The 22,131-nt window shown below is 38.0% G+C and overlaps 2 protein-coding genes across 11 annotated transcripts in view; both read left to right on the top strand.

Annotated features, from left to right (window-relative positions):
- Positions 1–11,879, top strand: part of LOC140282017 (uncharacterized) — a 55,643-nt gene extending 43,764 nt beyond the window's left edge. For 5 of the 10 annotated variants that reach the window (XM_072376555.1, XM_072376553.1, XM_072376554.1 and 2 more), the window contains 5 exons: positions 301–354; positions 492–545; positions 1,040–1,066; positions 2,072–2,125; positions 4,175–4,656. In XM_072376555.1, coding sequence (XP_072232656.1) covers positions 301–354; positions 492–545; positions 1,040–1,066; positions 2,072–2,125; positions 4,175–4,411 — 426 coding nt within the window. In that variant the 3' untranslated portion in view covers positions 4,412–4,656. Of the gene's footprint in view, positions 1–300; positions 355–491; positions 546–1,039; positions 1,067–2,071; positions 2,126–4,174; positions 4,662–7,951; positions 7,991–8,214 lie in introns of those variants that run through there. The other 5 variants (XM_072376557.1, XM_072376559.1, XM_072376556.1 and 2 more) reach the window with 5 other exon arrangements.
- Positions 11,880–12,546: 667 nt separating this feature from the next.
- Positions 12,547–21,181, top strand: etnppl (ethanolamine-phosphate phospho-lyase). Its single transcript, XM_072376326.1, has 13 exons — positions 12,547–12,665; positions 12,890–13,008; positions 13,325–13,484; positions 14,488–14,562; positions 14,741–14,834; positions 15,742–15,858; positions 16,172–16,254; positions 16,653–16,878; positions 17,480–17,634; positions 18,181–18,270; positions 20,222–20,352; positions 20,499–20,569; positions 20,731–21,181. The coding sequence occupies exons 1-13, from the start codon at positions 12,607–12,609 to the stop codon at positions 20,839–20,841; spliced, it is 1,491 nt and encodes a 496-aa protein (XP_072232427.1). The 5' UTR covers positions 12,547–12,606; the 3' UTR covers positions 20,842–21,181.
- The last annotated feature ends 950 nt before the right edge of the window (positions 21,182–22,131 follow it).

Here is a 22,131-nt window from a genome sequence, read left to right as displayed (position 1 = left end):
TTTCACAGGATAGCAATCATACAAAAAGTTGTTACAGGAAAACATTTCAAGGCTCTTTTGTTGTCCCGTGCTGCATTAACTGATCATTAACACAGACTCATACATTAACTGTGTCAGCAAGTGTTGTTAAGTGTCCTTTTGGCCAATGCACGTCTGCTAGTTCTGTGTACTGGTTGTAGTTCAAACCATGAAGGAATATTGTACAATTATGGAGGTGTTATTTTCTTTGGAAATGACTCAAAAAAGATCTGCTTTTAGTCTAAAAATGCAAATTTACCATGACATTTCTACTATTTGCAGGGCACAGATGGGCCTCCAGGTCCTGCTGGTCCAGCCGGGCCAAAGGGTGACATAGTAAGACTGACACTGCATTCTTTTCATATGTCTGATTGGTGGTGTAGAGCATTTTGACTGTCAATTTTTTTTTGTTTTCCAAGAAAATCCTAATTTTACAGTTTTAGCTAATGAAAAAACTGATGTATTTGTGTTAGGGTGAGAAAGGAGCACCAGGCGAGCCAGGCCCACGAGGACCTTATGGACTACCTGTAAGTATGATACTGATATTATATTCAGGGAGGTTTACATGTGCACCTTTTCTGGCTTTTAAAAAGTGCCTGAAAAGATACAATCCAAATACACTTGATGTTATGGTGTTGTAGGTATCGGTAATCATATGAAATATAAAAAAAATATCTTCCCATTGGAGACGTTCTCCTTGTCCTGCTTCTGAGATGTCTGTTATTTGGTTGCACCTGTTCTCAGTGAGAATGCCAGTTGACAATATTTGCTTTCTTTGAACCATGTAGTATTATATTTTACTAGTTTGTTAGGTTTTTCTTTTTTGTATGAATAAAGTGCACAGCTATTAATCATATTACATATTTTAACTTCAAACTATCTGTGATTCACTTGGTAAACATGTTTTTAACGTTGTTTAACACTTTGTGTATACCTTTTGTATTGACAGAGTAATATGTAAAAGTTAGAATTTGTGATAATCAGTAGTGGATGATGATAAAGCTTATTTTCTTTATTTCAGGGAGCTGCCGGAACTCCAGGTTTGGATGTAAGTCTTGTCTTTTTTTCTCTTGTTTATGTGGGAGGAGTAGGAAAAGTAGGTTTTCCTAAGAACAAATAAATGCCTTTCTCCAGTATGAGGATGCTTGGCACAAAAAGCTTGAAGTTTTAGTAAATTTTTTAAAAGTAATTCTCCTGTATTATATGCAATAACATGCACACAAAAACACCCAAGCTTTACAAGATAAAATGTTTTTCTGTTAGTTTTTTTGTTTCAGGCTTTGAGTACTGTTGACAATTATCCTTCCCTTTACCCATTAATAATTTTCTGATTGTTGTCAGCTGTGCACAACCATTAGATATACATACATAAAAAACCCAACAACATTCATCTATAAAACCCTATGACATCAGTTTGTATATATTTTCCATTATGTAAGAAAGGTCCAAGGTTGACGCAATATATCCACAAATTAAATAGAGAGATGATAATTTAAGTTTCCACAATCCATTAAACTCACTCACTTGAGAGTATTTTGAATGAATCACATAATAATCCTGCACTTTGTATCATGCATATAATGTATATTTGGCACAGATGACAGAGCTTCCTCTCTGCCTTGTAAATGCTGGTGCACACCTGATAGTAATCAGCAAATTAGTGATGGAAAAAAAGATGGCTGTGTGTTGCTTTATAAGGTTAATAGTTTGCAGATTCAGAGGAGAATAAAACACTTGACTCGACAGAGTTGCTGTATTCTGCTGTATTCTTCTGTTCATCATCTGTTTCTAAAGCCAACTTGATGTCATCAAACAGAATAATCCCTCTTAAATAGCAGCATCGGTCGTTTAAAATGGCTTTTTCTTGGTGGACATCCGTCCAATTTTTTTGTGGTCTCAGTTTATTTTGATTTCCATCTTTCCTCTTTCACCTTCAGATTTCTTTTCTGTTTGATCCTGATTTGTTGTGTTTAGCTGTGTACAGACAAGAAAACCCCTCTCCTGTCTTTGTTCCGTAAAGTCAGTGTAATTAAGTGAAGTTATACTTTTACAGGGGTTGCCAGGCTTAAGGGGAGAGAAAGGCGACGTTGGGGAAAGAGGAGAAAAGGTAGATGTAGATATGCTGTAATGACTTGTTAACACCACTAACATTGCAGAGGGCTGATGTCAATGGACAGTGTAAAGGTATTGGATAATTATTTTGTAGCTGTATGGTTTTAACACACAGGTACGCTGTGGTGAACTACAATACACTGTCGTTGAAAAACAAAATTGTTTTCATTTCCATCATCATCATATTGAATTTCCTTAATTTTTCCAGATGCTCCTTAACAGCTGTGCCCTCTCTATTGATAACGCAGTGAACCGATTGGATGATAGCTCTAGACCATGGAACCCAGCCTTTGCATAAAATGTCATTTGCAGTCCTTTCAAACCAGCTTTTGTTCTTCACTTTCTAATGGTTTACCATCTCATTTAATTTTTTTTTTCTTTTTTTTTCCAATCTCATTCTGAGGCATCTAAACGAGATTTCAGCATATTAGCCCAAACAAGTCCATTGACAACAGGCTCTTTAAAATCATATTTTCTTTAATTTTCTGTGTTTCCCATGCATGAACATAAGCATAACACATTTCACTTCCATCAGTTCTGAGCCTGTTGATAATCCTTCCCTTGTTTGTTTTTACAATATCTTATGTCTTTCACTGCTTACTGTGTACGTCTCTGTTGACTGTGAGGTATAAAGTTCTTAGATGTTAAGAAACTGCATCCTACTATTTGGTATATAAAGATACTTTACTCTTAGTGTGTTCTGTGAATGTGTGTTTAAAAGATATTTCTAACAGAGAACAGATCCTAGCACAACCTCTCTTTCAGGTACTTACAGCTCAAAATCTGAGGTTGATACATTCATACACCTGTCATGTACATGAATAATGTGCCAGAGCTGGACTATTATATCTTTGAACTGTTCCTTTTTCTGTGGCAAAGTGATTCTACATCATTGTTTCTTGACTCAAGCCCATTTGAAACAACAACACGGGCGAAAGTGCGGTACAGTTGGATAAAGTAAATAAAAAAGGACAACAATAAAATCTAAAAATCAAATCTTTTAATGAGGTTTAATGTCACACGCTTAGTCATTGTGGGCACACAAACCAATCTTATTTACATCTGTGGCAGGATCTTTCCACCAAAAGTATTTTTCTTTGTCCATGTGGTCAGCTGCAAACTTTAGTCATCTTTAATGCACTGGCAGCTTGGAGGGCAGCTTGGAGAGCAGCTCGTCAGTCTGTGGTAACTAACTTGAGCCTCAAAATCAATTTCTTCTCAGCTGAGAATGTATTGGTGCTACCACCTCAGTATTATTGTTTGAACTGATGATCTTGGAATTTCCAAGGAGAAATGGCTACTGACTTGTGAGGATCATTCTTCTTCACTGAGAGTTAAGAGACTTTAGCTATGCAAACTTACACGGCATGTTGAAAAATTCGGACTATGTGTTCATGTCAGAAAACCCCAAAATGAATGACCTATTCCTGTATTTCTGTCCAATCATTTTGCAACAGAAAAATAAATGGTTGAGAGCCCAATGTTACCATGATATTGATGTCCATGAATCATGTGTGTAAACCTGTGTCAGTGCCAGATAACGAGTGATCATTTTAAAAAAAAAAAATGCCTCTTTCTACATTACAGTGGCACTTTGAATATTTTTTGTACAGTAATGGAATCTCATTTTGAATCACTTGCATGAACTTAGTAAGATATTGTAGACTTTACATGGAACTGTTAAATTATGGAGAGATTCTTCTACCTTATAATGGGGATGCAGTTTGGACTTTTTCATTGTGTAGTCGATTTGATTCTGTCTCTCTGGAGGTTTTTTCCCTGCTAGTCTTTCTCATCCTTTGTGCCCTTGACACCACTTTGGTGATGAAGTGTTTTCCACTCTTTCCTACCTGTTCCCCTTTTATGTCCCCTTCCTGTCCTAAGGAATGCTTTTCGAATACCCAGTACTGCCTGGTACCCCCTCCTATCTAACCACTTCTCTTTACCCTTTGTGGGCCATGACCTCCCCTCTTTAATTCCCCTTCACAGTAGTCCTAATTGTTGAAAAAATGACTTTAACTTGATCAAACCATTGTATCCACAGGGGGAGAAGGGAAAGAAGGGCAAAAAAGGGCCTAAGGGCGAGAAAGGAGAACAGGGTGCCCCAGGATTAGATGCACCCTGCCCATTGGTATGTTTCAACTGTGAGCTGGAAGTTGTGTTCCAGCCATGTAGAGCAGCTGCCGCAAACAAGGATGAGCTCCCTGTGGGTACTCTGACACCCAGCTTCCTGCCCTTACAGGAGAAAAATCACGAAAATAATCTTAAATGCAAAGTATAACTTTGCCATTAAATGATGAAAACAGTTAATTGGGCTGGACTGTGGAATTGGCAAGCTCACAGGGCAGCTCCTCCTTCACCCTCCCCTTGTGTCTGTTATAACAAACAGATGCAGCGGAAAAGGGTCGTCCACCTCTCTCCCAGTAACACTCCTAGGTCATCTTTGCAAACAGGGTTTCCGGGGATTTAAGGGTGAAAAGGGGGAACCAGGGCAGCCAGGTCTGGACGGGCTGGATGCCCCTTGCCAATTGGTACAGTATTTCTCTTTTTCCTAAACCTCTCACCCATGCATGCCTATCACATTCAGTCCATTATTAAAACAAAACTATGCATGATATGAGAGTTTGACAAGCATGAACACACCTTATTTTGATTACAGTCACGCTTTCCATTTCTAAATTACTTGAGAAGATTGACGAGCACAAACATATGCGTCACTAACATCTTGACTGCAAGCAGCCTCTTTTGGATGAGTCGCATAATTTCAAATGAAATACAAAGATAAATAATTAATGATACTTAAATGTATCCCCCTAACTGAATCTTGTCCTTCCCTTGATTAAAACTGGAGGTAAAAAGTTAAATTCTGCAGTCTCCCTGCTGATTCCTCATTGGACCTTTTAACTCTATCCTAACACAGACCCTTTACTGATGTGTTAGCCATGCTTCAGGTGCATGGATCCCTCCTTCAGTCTGTTAACTCTCCTTTCCCTTCCTATTTTTGTACCAATTGGACCAGACCGTGAAAGATGATTTGATAAAGAATTGAGTCGGATACCACTACAGATCAACAGTATTCAATAGGATGTTTATCAATGCTTTTCAGGATGCTTTCTGATGCTAAAGCAATGCAGAGTGATCCATGGGCATTCTAAAATCCAGGGTAGAAAGAATATATGGGGAATTGATTTCAAGATGCTATAGAGATTGAGTGTGTAGACACTGAAAGGAATGTGCCATGGTAGGTAAGACATCCCTCACATGTTACAAATTACACCTGCATTAACTTGATTTCCAGTCAGAATGATTTTGTTATACTGTCCCCAAATCCCATTATTTTGTCCCAGCTCAGGGTTGGTTTGAAGCACAATTGTGGGGCGGCTATAATAAAACCAAACTGTAGGATCATCATGATTTGCATGAGCTATATTTTGCTGTGTATTATGTGCATGAATGAAGTTGTCCTTACCTGTATTGTGTTTAGTTTTAGAAAAAGTCAAAATGTAACAGTTGAAATGCTGTTGGATGGAGACCCTCAACAGCCTTTTCATTAATTACTCTGGTATCAGTTTTGAAACTTTGGATGATTCAGTAGTTGAAGTTTCTTGTCAAAAACACATTGCTTTGACAAACACCCAGTGCAAAAGTTTTGTTTGCAGCCTGACCCTTTCTATATTAGTCACTGTGTCGTCAACTATTCAAACATAGCCGCAATTATGCAAATAGTTTAGGGATCTCCTTAAGCTCTGAGCATTTTTTTAAACACTCACCAGAAAACAGAAAAAAATCACTCAGTTAAAACTTAGAAGACAAACTGAGCAACCTTGACTCTGTTGAGAAGTGACACTTGAGAGTAAGCTGAGGCTGAGTACAAAATCACTCACTCGTACATTTTCTGGCCACTGTAAATGACATTACTGCTTTCGACTAATTTAATGCACCAGGTCAATACTGGTGTGAGATTTTGTGACATGTGGGCTACTGAGTGTATCTAAACTTTTTTCCCCACCTAAGTGAATACAAAAATACTTGAGATGGGATGTTCTGCTCTATTCACATTCACATTAATGATATTAAATATAACACATTCCTTCACACAGGATGCAGTCATAAGAGATAGGGCTCAGAGCAGGGGAAAGGGTGCACACATGTAAATCGGATCCAAGATTGGCAGCCAAAAAATAACCAGGAAGTATCTAGCTTTAGACCTGTACACAGGCTGTAGCTCACCAGCAGACTTTTAATATGTATGCAAACATGACTGAAACTGTATGAACTAACACAACCAGATGATGTGGTTTTAGCTTAAACCACTTCTGTATGTACAGGCCCAACTAGACTCAAATGGACCAAGACACTCTGCACATGCTCTAAGATTCCATCTTTTTGCATCTTTTAGTTAAAACAGCAAAGGCCTCATAACCACAGTCTCATCTGACAAAATCACTATTCATCTAACTAAGAGACGATGTCTGTGGAGAGAATTCAGCTATATTCACATGTACAATGATCTCCCACAGAGACAGTTAGAAGCAGCAGAATGTCTTGCATGTTTTCACACACAGGACAAGGTTTGGACGGTGGTCCAACTCAGAGGCCAAGTCGTACTCTAACTGTGGCTTTACTTAACTTTACTCAATGTGACCGTACTGAGGTACTGAGAGGGTCCACCACATGTGTAAAAGCAACTTCATGCATTTGTCTCATACTTGATGTTAAAAGGAAAAACAAATTGCTAAATGCATTGTTTAAAAGAGGATACGTTAAACTCTCATAATATATAAGAGTGATATCAAACTATAATTTATCCTGTTTAGAGACTGATAGAAACATAAATATCTTAAACATTTAAGCAGAAAGTTACATTGGTATGACAGATTTTTGGGCTGCTGCAGGTCTACTTTATTATAAGCCTCTTTTTAATTCAGTTTAGTGCACTGTGATCAGTATGGTGTGTACTATTTTTTACTATTTTATTTATATTTTATGCTTTAAGTTTACAATATAGTGCATACACAATTTCACCATACATTCAGACAGCTCTACAATACGGCAGTTTCACTATGTAAACTAATATTCTAACTCTAATATTCTATAAAACCTACTACATAGTGAGTGGTGGGTGATTTCGAACACAGCCCGAGTCTCCTTATCATCAGGCCAAAGCAAGATTTTAAAAAAACTATCAAACTGATATTTTTCACCTCTGCAAAATCCAAACTGTAATTTAGAATGTAAATTACAGCCTTATGGTCATAGTTAGTGATGCTATATGTTATTAAACATGTTCTACATGTTGCAACAGAAATCAAGCAAGCAAATGCTTCATTTATTTAGTTAACGGCCGTACTACTCCACCTCTTGATTTTGAATGGGCCATGCTTCCAAACTTGAAAAACATTACATCGGTTATGTGTTTATACAAATAGGCTCCAGCTTAAATACATTGAAATAGCATTCATTCCTTTGAAAGAAAATCCTCTGAGACAACAGCAAACTGCACAAGCTGCTCATGTTTTCCTTTTCTTGAAACAATAACCAAAACGGTTATATATGTGCATGGATTGGTCCAGCATGCTACAGTTTTAAAGCAAATTACCTTCATTTGTGTAGAGGAGCAGCTTTAATCTCAAACATAGCATAAGAGTTTGTGTTAGTGTCTACTTTGAGATTTGTGAAATTAACTGGGTGCATTTTTCCAAGAATATTTGATCTCTGATATTTGTTTAGTGTTGCCAATAAACCTCTTATTTAAGGCACTTGTAGTCTCTGTATCACAACAAACCTGTTTCAGTTCTCGTTGTCACTTTTCTCTAAACAGGGTCCAGATGGATTACCAATGCCTGGCTGCTGGCAGAAGGTAATTTCCTCGTATTTTGCTCAGTCTGTTCCAGTTTATCGTGTTTTTCATGTAGGTTTCATCTTCTCTCTGTCTGCATGAGTTCCTGTGGGATTAGCTATAAAGGTGTTTGAGTGCCGTGTGGAAAAAAAACATTTAAACCTCAAAGTCATGAAACAAGCAAACAAAATCCCCATCTTTCAGTCTCCAATCTTGTCATTCTCTCTTTTGTGTTTTTCTTGCAGTGATCGCTCTAACCTGAAACGCATGGAGTTTTGTAAATAATGCTTCTTTTATGGTATTTATAGTTTTTTAATGGAAAACAAGTCAAAAAGAAAAAGAAGTCTATGTGTACAATGATACAAAAAGAGATAAGCGTCCTGAGTTTCATGCCCTAAGCTGCTTCTACTCACAACCGCCGTGTGGAAATAAAGCGTGTGTCTGCTGTCTCACATCCACGTTGTGGTGGAGTTCAGATCCTCGGCTGGTGGCGGAACTTGTGTCTTTAGTCTTTGCATGGCTCAGACTGGAGAATCGCACCCCGGCCAGATTTACGGCAGGAGGGTTGAGAGGAGGAGGAGGAGAAGGAGGAAGTGGAGGAGAGGGGGGGATCTGGACTGGCTCCCTAACACCAAACGCAAGGTGTTGTGTGTTGTTTCGTCTCAACAAGCTCACCACCCATTCATGTGGCACCATTTTCTCAAAGACTAAAAAAGAAATTAGACTGTGCCAAGCTGAACATTGCTCCCCCGACCCCTGAAAAAGCATGAGTAGTGTACTGTATTTAAATGTATTGTGCATACATGTCGCTGTTATGTGGTTGTGTCATGGCTTCTGCAAAAAAAACAAACCAAAACTAACAACAAAAAACCCCAGAGTTCTGAAAAGGTAATTTTCGCTTTCCTTTAATTTTCCTAAGGGAGTCACACCATGGCTGGTAGCCTGAGTATCACCAGATAGTAGAGCTGTTGGTAAATGTTGCTTTATTGTGGTGATGCCTGCTGGGTGTACAGTCTCAGCAGGTTTTCACTGTTGCACTCATGAGGCTCCGCATCATCAGTGTGGTGCCTGCAGCGGCCACACATCTCTGGACGGGAGTGGAGAGCTTCGTAGGCTCACTGCACTGAGAGGAAATCTAATCAGGCTCATAAAGATTTGAGTCTGGACAGGCATGCTTGGGAACCCCTCCGAGCACGAGAATGGCCTCTGCAGTCGCTAAGAGTCTCATCGATCTCCATCGAGATCAGCTGGAGTTTCTCTTCTGAAAGGCAACGCTTCAAGGTCTACTGAGAGCGTTGACAGAATGTTCTTTATTCATTTTTTTTTTCTTTTTGATCTCGTTCTTATACATCATTTGTTTTTTGTGTATGATAGCCTTTGGTGCCTCAAGCTTTTATTCATTCCTTTATCAGAAATGTACAAATTTATATCATATTTTAACCATTTGAATGGTGTGTAGTTTGGAAAAGGAAGGTTTTTTTTTTCTTTTTTTTGGTAAGTTCTGAGAGGGCTGAAAAAACATTGCGCACTGTTTTTCATATAAATTGTTTTTGCAGAATGTTGAGATGGCATGTGAGCGACACCTTTACCTGATTATATACATCCCTCTTTATTGTAGTGGTTAAAAAAAGAGCTTGTTTGTTAAAGAAAAAAGACAAACATCCACCATTGCCGCAAATAAGCTACTATTTCATTAAAAACTCGTATAGGATATTTGTAGTGTTGTCAGTTTGCTGCATGAACACAGTGTAGAATATGAGGATTCATTTTTGAAGTAGTGCATCCAAAGCAAAGAGGTTTTTTCCACGGCTTCAGAATAATCAGATTCATCTGAACCCACGGTTGCTGGTATTTTAGATGTGTCAACTTCAGGCGCATTATGTTTAACATAACAGTCTAATTTAATCCACACTGCTCTCTTACACTTCATATATTGTCTTAAGTAAATAGAAAACACATTGTTAGAAAAGCTCAATTTCACCAACACCATAACACACCATAAACTAACTGGTGGCCTGTTATGTCACATTCCTTATCAGATGGAGCAAAAATAAATGGAGCATCAGAATCGTTTCACCACAGTTTATTCATCTTTTCATCTTTCGAATACTCAAATTGCCTTTTGACATAGTAAGTGCTATGCAAGGTGATGCCGTATTTTTTTTTGGTCAACATTACAAATATGCATGAATAATTTTACTGTATTTGATGAGAGGTAGCGGCAACCGCCGGTGGATCTGAGAGGATTTCCTTCTTTTTGTTTCTGTTTGATTGTACAGTTCATCTCATCATGATAAAGAGTGGATGCACATCTTTGTAGACTATAATGGTGCTATCTGATAGTAGGTAACAGTTCAGCTGATGTGCTCTACCAGTGGCATGAACTAAACAACAGGTTTCTTTATTGCTGTTGGAGTTTTATGATGAAACAGTTTAGAGTTTTTTGTGCATATATTTGTGTATTTGTCTCACTATTCTAAGTGGTACATTATTTATTTTTCTATGATTTCTTAAATGAAGGCATTTTGGTTCTGAGCAGCATTCCTTTCAGCCTCTGATGTCAGTTTTGCGTTGACATGAAGAACTCTGGGTCGTGCTAAGGCATTGTGAAACACTCAAACTGCATACGGTACAGTGGGAAGAAAGTCGGTCATTTACATATTGCAGACCAGTGTGTACTCACTTTGCATTTTTCTTCAGCTTATAAGCCTTACCGTGACATGCGTGCATCTGCTTTTTTATATATACATATAATTTTGTGTGTTAAAAAGCTAACTATGACAACAAAGTACTGATGGCCTGAATGTTGACAGGCCCAGCCAATGCAACCACACAGTTAAATATGACAGCCTTGTTTCACGCTTTCTCTTTTCTCTCTCTGTCTCTTTGCATTGAATGTAGTTTGATATATGTATAGTGGATTATTAATGTACTGTTGACATGTGTGCTCATTTGACATAAAGTGCAATTTACTTTGGTTCATGTGTGTAGCATCAAATGCAGCTTATATATCACGTCAGTGATCTTTATAGCTCCGTTTGTTCAGTCATGCTACCTTGTATACCACTACCTGGAGAGAATATGTTTATTTACCAGGAGACTAAGAAGCATATGTAAACATGGACTTTAGTTAAATCTTAATTTACATGAATTCTGATTCAAGTCTTTGATTCATCCTTTCACTTACATTTTACAGTGTTATTTCCATTTGATTTTTACTCAGTTTTTGCAAGGTCTTCAATTTGTGTTTTGATTTCCAGCCTTTGGTACAGTTATTTGTTCTCGCAAGGTGCTGTATCTTTAGCATATGCAGCTAATTTTTGTAAAAGTTTTTTTTAATTATTATTTGATTAATCGTTTGTTTGATTTTTGTGTAAAAACTTTTCAAATGTAGTTCATTTAGCTCTTAGCAGGAGTGCCAAAACTATGAGTTTGCATATCGGTGTTAACAGAGCTGCTGAAGAGCTGCATAATAAGCGATAATGAGATGTCCCACATCCAGAGAGTTTTTCTCTGAGGACGCAGTAGAATACACCCTTGAGATCAACTAATCCAAACCTTTCAAAATAGAAAGCAGATGTAGGATGATAAAGTCACATCCATAGTTGTCTTCAACATTCATGTTAAAGGCACTTTCCTTAGTAAAATTACAATTTTGCCACAGAAGCTCCAAAACAAAATGCAGACTCAATCAATAAAATAAAGCAAATTCCACCTCCTAACATTTTGGAATATTTTTTTTTCATATTTTGATTGTGACATATGTTTCAGTTTAATTTGTATCACTTATTTTCTGCCCACTTGATCCTGTCACATTTCTTTGATGACCTTAATGTCTACTTTCTTTATTTCAAGTTGACATTTCATATGACTGTACTTTTGGAGCCAAATAAACAGTCTTTCAAAAACACCTAATGTCTGCCTTTTTTGGTTGTTGTTTTTTTTTTTTTTTTTTGTTCGAGTCTCCTGAAATCACAACATACTGTTAAAGAACCTAATTTCATTTCCCTGCAAACAGTGGAAGAGCAAGATTATTCACATTTTGTCTCAACTTCATTTTATTTGTCTAATTTTTTCACCAGCCTGTAATATTTCCATTTTGACTCATAACCCTTGAAATGTTTTTTTGGCATTGAGGATTTCCTAGAGATATTTTGTTTGATTCTTCCCTCACAATCTCAGTCTCAGTCAGGACTGCAGGCAGGCCAGTCCAGTACTCGTACCCTCTTCTTCCTCAGTCATGCCTCGGTAATGTGTGCAGAATGTGCATACATTACAAATATATGAATATCCTTTTTACACAGCAACTGAAAAATAATCTAACAAGCAACTATTTAATCTTTGTTTTGTTTTACCATTTGAATAATACATGTGGAACAAAGCACTGCAAGGTGGTCTGTATTGGTGGTCCCAATACTCTTAGGTAGGTAATTAACTTTTTGGCGACCTCAGGCATACAGGCTTCGGGTTTTATCTATATATATTTTTTCTCTCTATGGCCACTTCGGTTGCAGTGTTGCGGCGCTAGAGGGCTGCGCGAGCTGCGCTCTGTTGTGCCCTGGCGCGCGCTTATATAGCCGGTCTGTTTCGAGTGGAGCAGATGCACGTCAAGAGTTTTTCAGCTGGACGACATCAAGATGTCGGTTGAAGCATTAGAGAAAGAGAAGACGATAGACTTGCGGAAGAGGCACGTCGGGTAAGATGACTGACTGTGTTTGACTGATTTCAGCCTTCCCACAGACTTCATCTGGTACAGCCACAGCTGGGCTGCTGATTTGTGAACAGTTTTTGTGAACTATTACATACCACAGCTTATTGTTACCTATGTCATGATATCTTAATAGCTTTTATTAATTAAAAAAGAAATGTCAAATCAGAGTTAGGACACTGTGGCAGAGACCATTTTTTGCTCCTCTGCAGACCATCTTGTAAGATTTTCTTCAGCCATGACCCTATCAAGATTGTTCAAGCCAAAGGCCAGTACATGTATGATGAAAAAGGACAGCGCTACTTGGATTGCATCAACAATGTGGCTCATGGTGAGCACACAGTGATATATTAAATCAGGTTCAGGTTCAAACTGAATCACACTAAAGAGCAAAGAAATAAGAGGAGTTTAACAGATAATCCATGCTATGTGCACATTATGTACAATAACTCAAGCTGTATGACCTGCAGACACAGGGATGTGCAAAAAAAAACTTATCAACCACATTCAGGGATATTATCTTAGCCTTCAATTATTTCAATTCATTATATGAATTTATTGCATTTATTCAAAAGAATTATTCATATATTTTTTTTCTTTCTGGGTGATGAATTCTAATTTTGCGTACCCTTTTCTTTTTTTCTCAGTGGGCCACTGTCACCCAGATGTGGTGAAGGCAGGAGCTCAGCAGATGGAACTACTCAACACCAACACACGTTTCTTACATGACAACCTTGTGATGTACGCCGAGAAGCTGCAGGCAACGCTGCCTGACAAGCTGTCTGTGTGCTACTTCGTAAACTCTGGGTATATATTTGCATTTCAAAAGCAAGCAAAAAAAAAAACAGTAGCAGATTAGTCAGACCTGTTTACCCTTAGGTGTGGATCAGTGGACTTGTTGAACGTGCTGTACAGATAACGTACAGCGTACAGTATGCCTTGTCTCAAAACCACTGTGATTACCTGTCTCTGAGGTGGACTAACCACAACAAGAACTATAAGGCTCTGCAATAATCTGCTCTGAAACGCAAAGATTTACTTATTTTTTAGAAAAATAACTCATGTTGCTGAGAAAGGATAACTTAATCTAAGTGGTTTGTATTTAATAATTTTTGGTTTTGTTTCAGCTTTCCTGGAGCGTGAATAGACTTCCAAACAAAGGCAGCATAATATGATGCATATTCAGCATTGATAGCTTCCTAAAAGTCCTGTTTTATATTCTCAAACTGCTCCACAACAACATGGTTACTTATTTACACCACTTCCTACAGTACAGCAGCGTGAGCCGGAATTATCTGGAAGAGGGTAGTTATGTTGTAGATAATGATCCATGTACACTCAATACCAGATAGCTTATTTATCTGTCCTGTTATAAAACCTGTCTAAGAAGAGGCATCATTAGGGTCAGTACAACTGTGCAAAAGTGCAGTTTGAGTTCAAGCAGGCAGATTGTGAGTTGAAGACCAGAGGGCGAGATGCACCATAGAGCCAAAAGTAAAAGCACATTGTCGTACAGATACTTGTGTATTTTTAAATCTGTGGAAGTTTTCTGGTTAGTGTTAGTTCCGGCAGTTTATTTACAGAGAAACAAATACAGGAAAAACTTACGTTGGGAGTGTAAAACTGCATCACTAAGTATTTCATTCACAGCTAAGTCTCAACTTTTTATTTATTTTCCATAAGGAGATACATGTTAGCCTTGCCTGCCCTTACAGTGAGAATTGAACCAACAAACTGTCTATGACGTCCATGGCTTCACCTGTGTATTTTGTGGTGACTGAGTAACTCAATGTAACCCTTGCCCTTTCAGCTCTGAAGCCAACGACCTGGCCCTCCGACTAGCATGGCAGTACACGGGCAACAAAGATATTATCACGTTGGAAAAGTAAGAGCTTCCTTCAATCAGTGGTACTGAGCAGCAAAAGTCCTAAATTCAGAGATATTTGTATGAAAATCATACAGTACGATAAAGATGGCTCTCTTGTTATGTCAGTGTTGTAATGCCCGCACACCCCAGGAAAGTAACAATTATATCCACTGTCCTGTGTTTTCATTGTTTGCAGTGCTTACCACGGACACGTTTCGTCACTAATTGACATCAGTCCTTATAAGTTCCACCAGCTGTCAGATGCTGAGCAGAATCAATTTGTCCACGTGGTGAGTGCTTTTTCTCTTCCTGCCTGACTGCATGAACACTATTAAAACGCCATGCCTCAACTTGCTCTGCTGAGTTTTGGCAGACTGCTGAGAGGTCAGCAAACACATATGTGGATAAGACAAGAACAGTCCGAGACAGAGGACTGAAATGCAGCACTTTTCTATTCAAATTCAACCCGGGAAAATAAGCAAAGTACTTTCGTAGAGAAGCATTTTGCTGTTGGTGCTCACGTTAATTGCAGATAGAGAGGACACATGAGACACATGAGAGGAAAGTAATTATTGACCAAACAGCTAACTCCTTTAGTGTTATGTGTAGGAGCATGTCAGAATAATTTATTCTAAATCATATTTATATACAATATGTAAAGATACTTTAAGATGTTTTGCAAAGTGGCAAAACAGGTTGATTATTACCTGAATGCACTACTTCAAATGTGTAACAATTATGTGGCCACTGAGTCTAAAGAGGCTTGGCTTACTTGTCAGTGTATTTAAGTAATGATGAATGTCGGGCTGCAAGTTGATTATGTAATATTATGTGAGTGTCAGTTAATTGATTGGTCTACATAAACAATAAGAAATAGCACAGTTTTGTACACCCCAAAAAGACTAAATGTCTTATTCTGACTAAAATAAGTATTTTGTCTTCTTGATAAAGAAGGAAATCATTGAACAAATAACTAAATGGGGGGTTAATATGTATCTGGTAAATGCATCCCAGTAGATGTGACTTCAGGATAGAAACGCTTAATGTAAAATTGGAAAATACATTTTCTTACAAATAGTAAGAGATTGGTTCAATTCTTTGTTTTTTTTTTCTCTCTCTCTTTTTTTTTAACCATTTTTTTCTTTTCAAAATTCTGAACCTGCTTTAGTGACTATGATAACTTTGGATCCCCTACAGGCTCCAAGCCCAGATGTGTACAGAGGCAAATACCGAGCGGATCACCCTGATCCAGCCACCGCATATGCAGATGAAGTCAAAGATATAATAGACAAAGCCCACAAGAAAGAAAGAAAGGTACAGTTTGTGTGATAATGGGATCACAGGGATTAAAGTTTAATTGTACCTATATGTATTACATGAAATATTGTACACTGGTCATATCAAACACACTGTATCTTTTTCTAGTGCACTGTCACAAAATGTTCTAATTTACCTCCAGTAACTGATTCAGCATTCTACGATTGCCTCACTCTTGTTCCGCCCCATCAAAGTAAAACAACATGCTGACGAAAGCGGGAGATATGCAGGTCAAAGACGCGGGGACACCTCAGGATATCAGCCTAGTTATAGATTTATGGACCTAATATGTTTTTTTCTTCATGTTCAGATCGCTGCTTTTATTGCGGAGTCATTGCAGAGCTGTGGCGGACAGGTCATCCCTCCAGTGGGTTACTTCCAGCAAGTAGCCGAGTATGTACCCAGAGGGCTTATACATATTCACAGTGACCTCTATGGTTGCCAGTGGCAAACACGTACACAAACAAAAGCAAGTTCTTTTAAAGAGTATGACAGCAAAACAGAAAATCTGATATTTTACCAAACACAGCAACACTTCGTAAAACACAACTGAACAGAAAAAACATGCATCTTGACTTTAGCTTGACTTAATTTTGGAAAAAAATATCAAGAAAGCCTTTTGTAAATTTGTTTTGTTGTGCTTTGTGAAAGGTTTTTTGAAATACTGTTTTTCTGAAATATTGTTTCCTCAAACAGTTTTGTGTTTTCAGTTCTGTTGTTTTCTAAAATTTCTTTTCTGTTTGCTTGTTTTTGTTTTTTTTTTACTTTTGGGCCTATCTGCCCTTTAACAGGCATGTCCATAAGGCAGGAGGTATTGTCATAGCTGATGAAGTCCAGGTGGGCTTCGGCCGCGTCGGCTCTCACTTCTGGGCCTTCCAGCTTCAGGGAGAGGACTTTGTTCCTGACATCGTCACTATGGGAAAGCCCATTGGCAACGGGCACCCGATGTCATGTGTGGTCACAACCAGAGAAGTGGCAGAGGCTTTCATGTCCTCTGGAATGGAGTACTTTAATACGGTAAGAGTAATGTGAAATAAAGTAGAATAGTCAATATAATAAACAACAAAAGTCAGTTTTTCTTCAGAACTATGCTGTAGAAATTAGTAACAGATTATTTTTTTGTTGTAAATTCTTAACGCAGAATGCAGAGAACACATTATTACCTTTTTGTTGTCCTTCTCGACCAGAAACAGCATTTGCCTAAACTCATCCTTGACATGATGTTCTTGTCCACATTTACTGAGCATCTGACTACAACATCTGTTTTCCACATTACAGAGAAAGATATTTCCTGCTCAAGCTTGCTTTTTCTTCAGTGACACACTTGGATTGCAGTTATTTCCTCTTTGAAAAATTGTTCTTCTTTTGTAACATTTAATGCATTTTCAGTGGTGTTGCAGTCACCTACTGCACAAACTGGGCTGAGAGTGTTAAAGAAATGATTAAGTTCAGTCATAAAAAGGATTACTGCGTTGATTGGGACTCTTTCTGAGTCTGTTATGTATATAAGAGATCAAACTTTTCATGGACCTGCCCTCCAAGCTGCAGATTCCCTGTGATGACTTGTGAACCTAATCCTGTTGTAATCTTCCTTGTGTGCTGCATATGAATGTCTCAGTTTGGAGGTAACCCAGTGTCGTGTGCTATTGGTCTGGCCGTCCTAGACGTGATTATTAAAGAGGACCTGCAGGGTAACGCTCTGCGAGTTGGCCGTTACCTCACCAGTCTGCTGGAGAAGCAGAAAAAGAAGCATCTGCTGATTGGAGACATCAGGTGAGCAAACACATCAAACACTTCCAGTTACAGTATGTCGACATCCTGTGAAGCTGATCCACAGTTTTTAACACCATATTGTCTGTTTAAATTGCAGCGTGTATTGCAGTGACTTAACATTTCCTTGCATGTTCTTGTATTGAAGCATTTGTTGTGTACGTCAAAGTGTCAGTTAAGCTCTTTAGTTAAGTTAATTCTGTGTAGTCGTTGCTGTTTGACCCCGCATAAAAAAAAATGCTTCTGATGTTGTTAGATATAGCATCAGAGCTGAAAAGTAAAACTCTTGCATTACAAGGCAGCCTGATTTTCGGGTGATTTTAATTGTCAATTTGTGGTTGAAATACAAAAGTTGTGACCAAATAATGTCTCATACAGGCAGCAGTGAGCGGGTTTTAGATGTCACGTGTGTCAACAATGCTGGGTTTTTATTCAGTGACAGACTCAGCTTGGAAAGGTTTTCTAGATGTGCACTTTGTTCATGCAAAATGTGTTTAGAAGTTTTTGTGCATCAGAGATGATTAAATCAAGTGGCGTTACATTTTCCAGGGGTCGTGGTCTCTTTGTTGGGGTGGAGCTTGTGAGTGACAAGGTGAAGCTCACTCCGGCAACAGCAGAGGCCCAGGAAGTCATATATAAGTAAGTTGAAATGCAACTTTGTTTAAAGTTGTGGAAAAGATAAAAAACCCTTTTTGAATTTAAGGGATTTGCATACCAGAACATCATAAACAAATTATCCGGACTTTACCAGGTCTTAAATTAAGGTAAATAAAACCAGTACAATTATAAACCAACCAATAATAAATCATTATTGAACTAAAGCAAAGCCAAAATGACAGAGGAGTGTGTGCAAAAACGTCCAGCCTTCTTGCTTCCACAGGAATTAGGAGGGTTAGGAGTAACCAGGTGTTGGCAATGAAATGCACTTGATTAACTGATCATCAGTAAGTGTGAGCAGAAAAAGAAAATGCCAAGGAGGAAAAGATACCAGCAATGATCCTAGAGAAGCAGTCTAGTAGGGTTATAAGACCATTTCCATTATTCAACACATTGTGAATATCCCAGCGAGTTCTCTCCAAGGTCAGACCATGCCATGTTCAGAAAAAATGGAAAACACAACTAAGAGCAACGTGTCAGACTCTAAAGGTCTCAGTTGGCATGTTAAATGTAAAGGTTCATGACAGTACCATTAGAAAAAGACTGAACAAGTGTGGCTTGTTTGGAAGGGTTGCAGGAGAAAGCCTCTTCTCTCTAAAAAGAACATGGCAGCAATGATTGGTTTTACAGAATTATATCTGACCAAATCCCAAGACTCTGGAAATAATGCCCTTTGGATAGATGAGACCAGAGTGGATATGTCTGATTAAAGCACTCATCATGCACTCATCTCATGAACTCATCTGTATACCAAAGTATTCTACAGTCAAATATGAGACCATCAGTCTTACGGGTAAAATTTGACTTAAAATCAGTTATGTAACAGGACAATGTTCCCAAGCAGAGCAACGAATCTACACAAGAATGGCTTGAAAGAATCAAGGTTTTCCAATGGCCCAGTCCAGACCCTTAACCTGACTGAAATCCTGTGATGGGACCTTGAGAGATCTGTGCATAAACAGATGCCTGCAAACCTCAATATATATAATATAAGCAACATTTTAAAGAATTGAAAACAATTCCTCCACAATGATCTGAGACACTGATTACATGCAGAAAATTATTACTTTTTTAAGTTTAAAGCATGTTCTGTAAGCTGTATCATGGGGCATACTTAATTTTCAAACACTGCTTCTGTATTATGTTTTAGTTTTTGTAAAATAACTAATGACACAGTGTCATTTGTGTTAAGTGTAAAGTGTTGCTGTTCATTTGAGATTTTGATTATCTAACTTTAAGACTTGGTATGGACCATAAGTTTTTTCAGGGTATCCTTATATGTAAATAACTGAATTGAAAGATGGTGTATGTTCTTCTTCATGTGGCTGCACTAATGGGCATCAATGTGTTGCACATAATGTCTTTTGTAACTCTTAACATGAGAAAGTCAGAATACACCCATGCTACACTTAACTTAATAGTTAATATTTAGGTGATCAATTGATTTAAACTGTTTGTTTATTGCAGCCCCAACAATTTAATGTCATATTAAAATAAAAATATGACTGTCAGCCTCCATGGTACATTACTCAATCCTGTGTTTCATGCATTGAACGAAGGCATGATGAATTACCAGAAGATGTAAAGAACTCGTATACGATTATGGATCATGTTGATTTGTCAACAATAACTGATTTTGAGCTGATCTGTATAAGCTCAAAATAGGTCATGTTACATTAGTAAGCATTACGGCTGTTACAGTTGATTGTGAAAGGAAACCACAGGTGTAATGAATAATACTAGTTAAGCCTGCCCATGATGCCACAGCTTTACTAAACTGTTGATTAGTTCCACCTGTGCTGTGGACAAGCCAAAATATCTTCTGTAAAAAAAAACAAATAAAAAAAAAACAAGAATGGCGGTTGCTCGAATACCCCATTCAAACGTGTCGATGAAAAGAGAGTTCAAAGTAAAAGTTTTTTTTTCATCACAGACTGAAAGAGGAGCACATTCTTCTGAGTGCTGACGGACCTCATCGCAACGTGTTAAAATTTAAGCCCCCGCTGTGCTTCACCACAGAGGACGCTGACCTGGTGGTGGAGAAAATCGACCTCATCCTTACAGGTACTGGTACTTGTTCTGATGGCAGTGCTGGACGACACCACTATCTGACTGACTGATGCAGTAATCACAAGGATTAAGGAATGAAATGGTGAAATATTATCAATAAAAGAGCTTGGAGTCATGTGTTTTATTGTGTCTGTTTCCAGAGCTGGAGGAAGCATTGGGATTGAACGTGCACAACACCCTAAATGCGGAGACTGAAAGCAGTAAAAGAAAGGTATGTGTGACAAGTCCTACCAAGCTCTCTGAGGGTTTAGCATACAAAGGACATTGCAACCATTTTTTTTCTATTTTAAAAAAACAAAAACTACTGATTCAAGGTTTTTCAGCTTTAGTGACTTTAATTTTTCTTTCATGTCTTCACAACTTTATCTCAAGCTGCCGACTGATGAAAATGGACACCAGACTCACAGTGGTTTAGTGCACAGCAAAGGAAGCAGTCGAGGAGTTCCTCAACCAGCGAAACAAAGCAAACGCCTCAAGACATAAAGATCCCTGTGAACAAACAATGAATCTTTAACACAAAGAAGAAACTGATTTTAGTTAGGTGTCAATTACTGATACACTGCAAACCAATGAGGTTTCAATGTCAGGCCACGTTTCAATGCCAATGAGGGCCAGTGTGTATAAGTATTTTGGGAAAAAAATTAATTTTGCCGCATGACCTTGTGATGGACTGATGACCTGTTCAGGGTATACGCTTCTTCTCACCTCATGGAATCAAATGTACTATGCATTGATTTGCATTAAGCTAAGGCATTTTTGTCAATATTTACTTGATTTTCATCAAATTCCTCTTTCATTTAACCAAAGTTGTCTGTATCTAAAACTATATATATATATATATATATATATATATATATATATATATGCAGCAGTGGTGTCTCAGTGTGAATTTAGCCTTAAATACCACTTTTATAACAGGATTATTTGGAATACATTTATAGACTATTATATTTTTGTGGCCAATAAATAAAATCCTGTTTACAAAGGTAATTTCTGAACCTGACCTCTATCTTCTGGGGGCAATCCTCCTTTACTCTAATACCGTGTGTTTAACGGTGTCACTCGTGTCAAGTGACCATTTTTCTGTTGTGCAAAGAAATGTAAATGTCATCAGAAGGGATCAAGATGTTTTGGGTTTTTTTACATCTCCGGAGAAAGTCCCAGAGCTTTCTCCGTAATGTAGACAGAAGACGAAAGGTTGATCCGTTCAACTAAAGCAGTTTGTATGTTCTGAGTGGGTCAGGGTTAGGTAGCCTGTGGCGACTGCAGTATTTAGTAAGGCAGAAGAAGAAAGGGTAAAAAAATGGAGACAGTTCTGTTTTTAAGAAAACAAATAGCAGTCTTCAGGTGTTGTGTAGCAGGTTTTCATCATGATGTCTATCTGGATGGTTATGGAGAATTTGTCACTTCTGATGCTGTATGTAAATCAGTTTTATGCATAACTGATTTCTTGATCAGTTTGAATTTATGAATACACACACCTAAACAAGAAGGTTTGATAGGTTTGTAGTTATATCAATAAATATAACATATTGAAGATTTTGAGTGCACCTCTGTGCAATTTTACCAACATGTCAAATGATTCAAAACTCCTCTGCAGCTCCTCTCAGTAAGTGCATTATTATTTATATATAGTTATATATATATTCTATAGACGTGTATTTTCTTGTTGATAAATCGAAAAACAAACACTCCAGGAAGACCATATTGAGAATTCAAAGAACCAATGAAACACTCCCAGACCGCTCCTGTTATCGCTGAGACAGAAAGCTG

This window comes from Leuresthes tenuis, unplaced genomic scaffold (genome assembly GCF_036924035.1).
Source record: "Leuresthes tenuis unplaced genomic scaffold, fLeuTen1.0.hap1 SCAF_22, whole genome shotgun sequence".
Classification (NCBI taxonomy): Eukaryota; Metazoa; Chordata; class Actinopteri; order Atheriniformes; family Atherinopsidae; genus Leuresthes; species Leuresthes tenuis.
The sequence above is the reverse complement of the archived record's forward strand: the minus strand, read 5'-3'. Positions and strand labels throughout refer to the sequence as shown.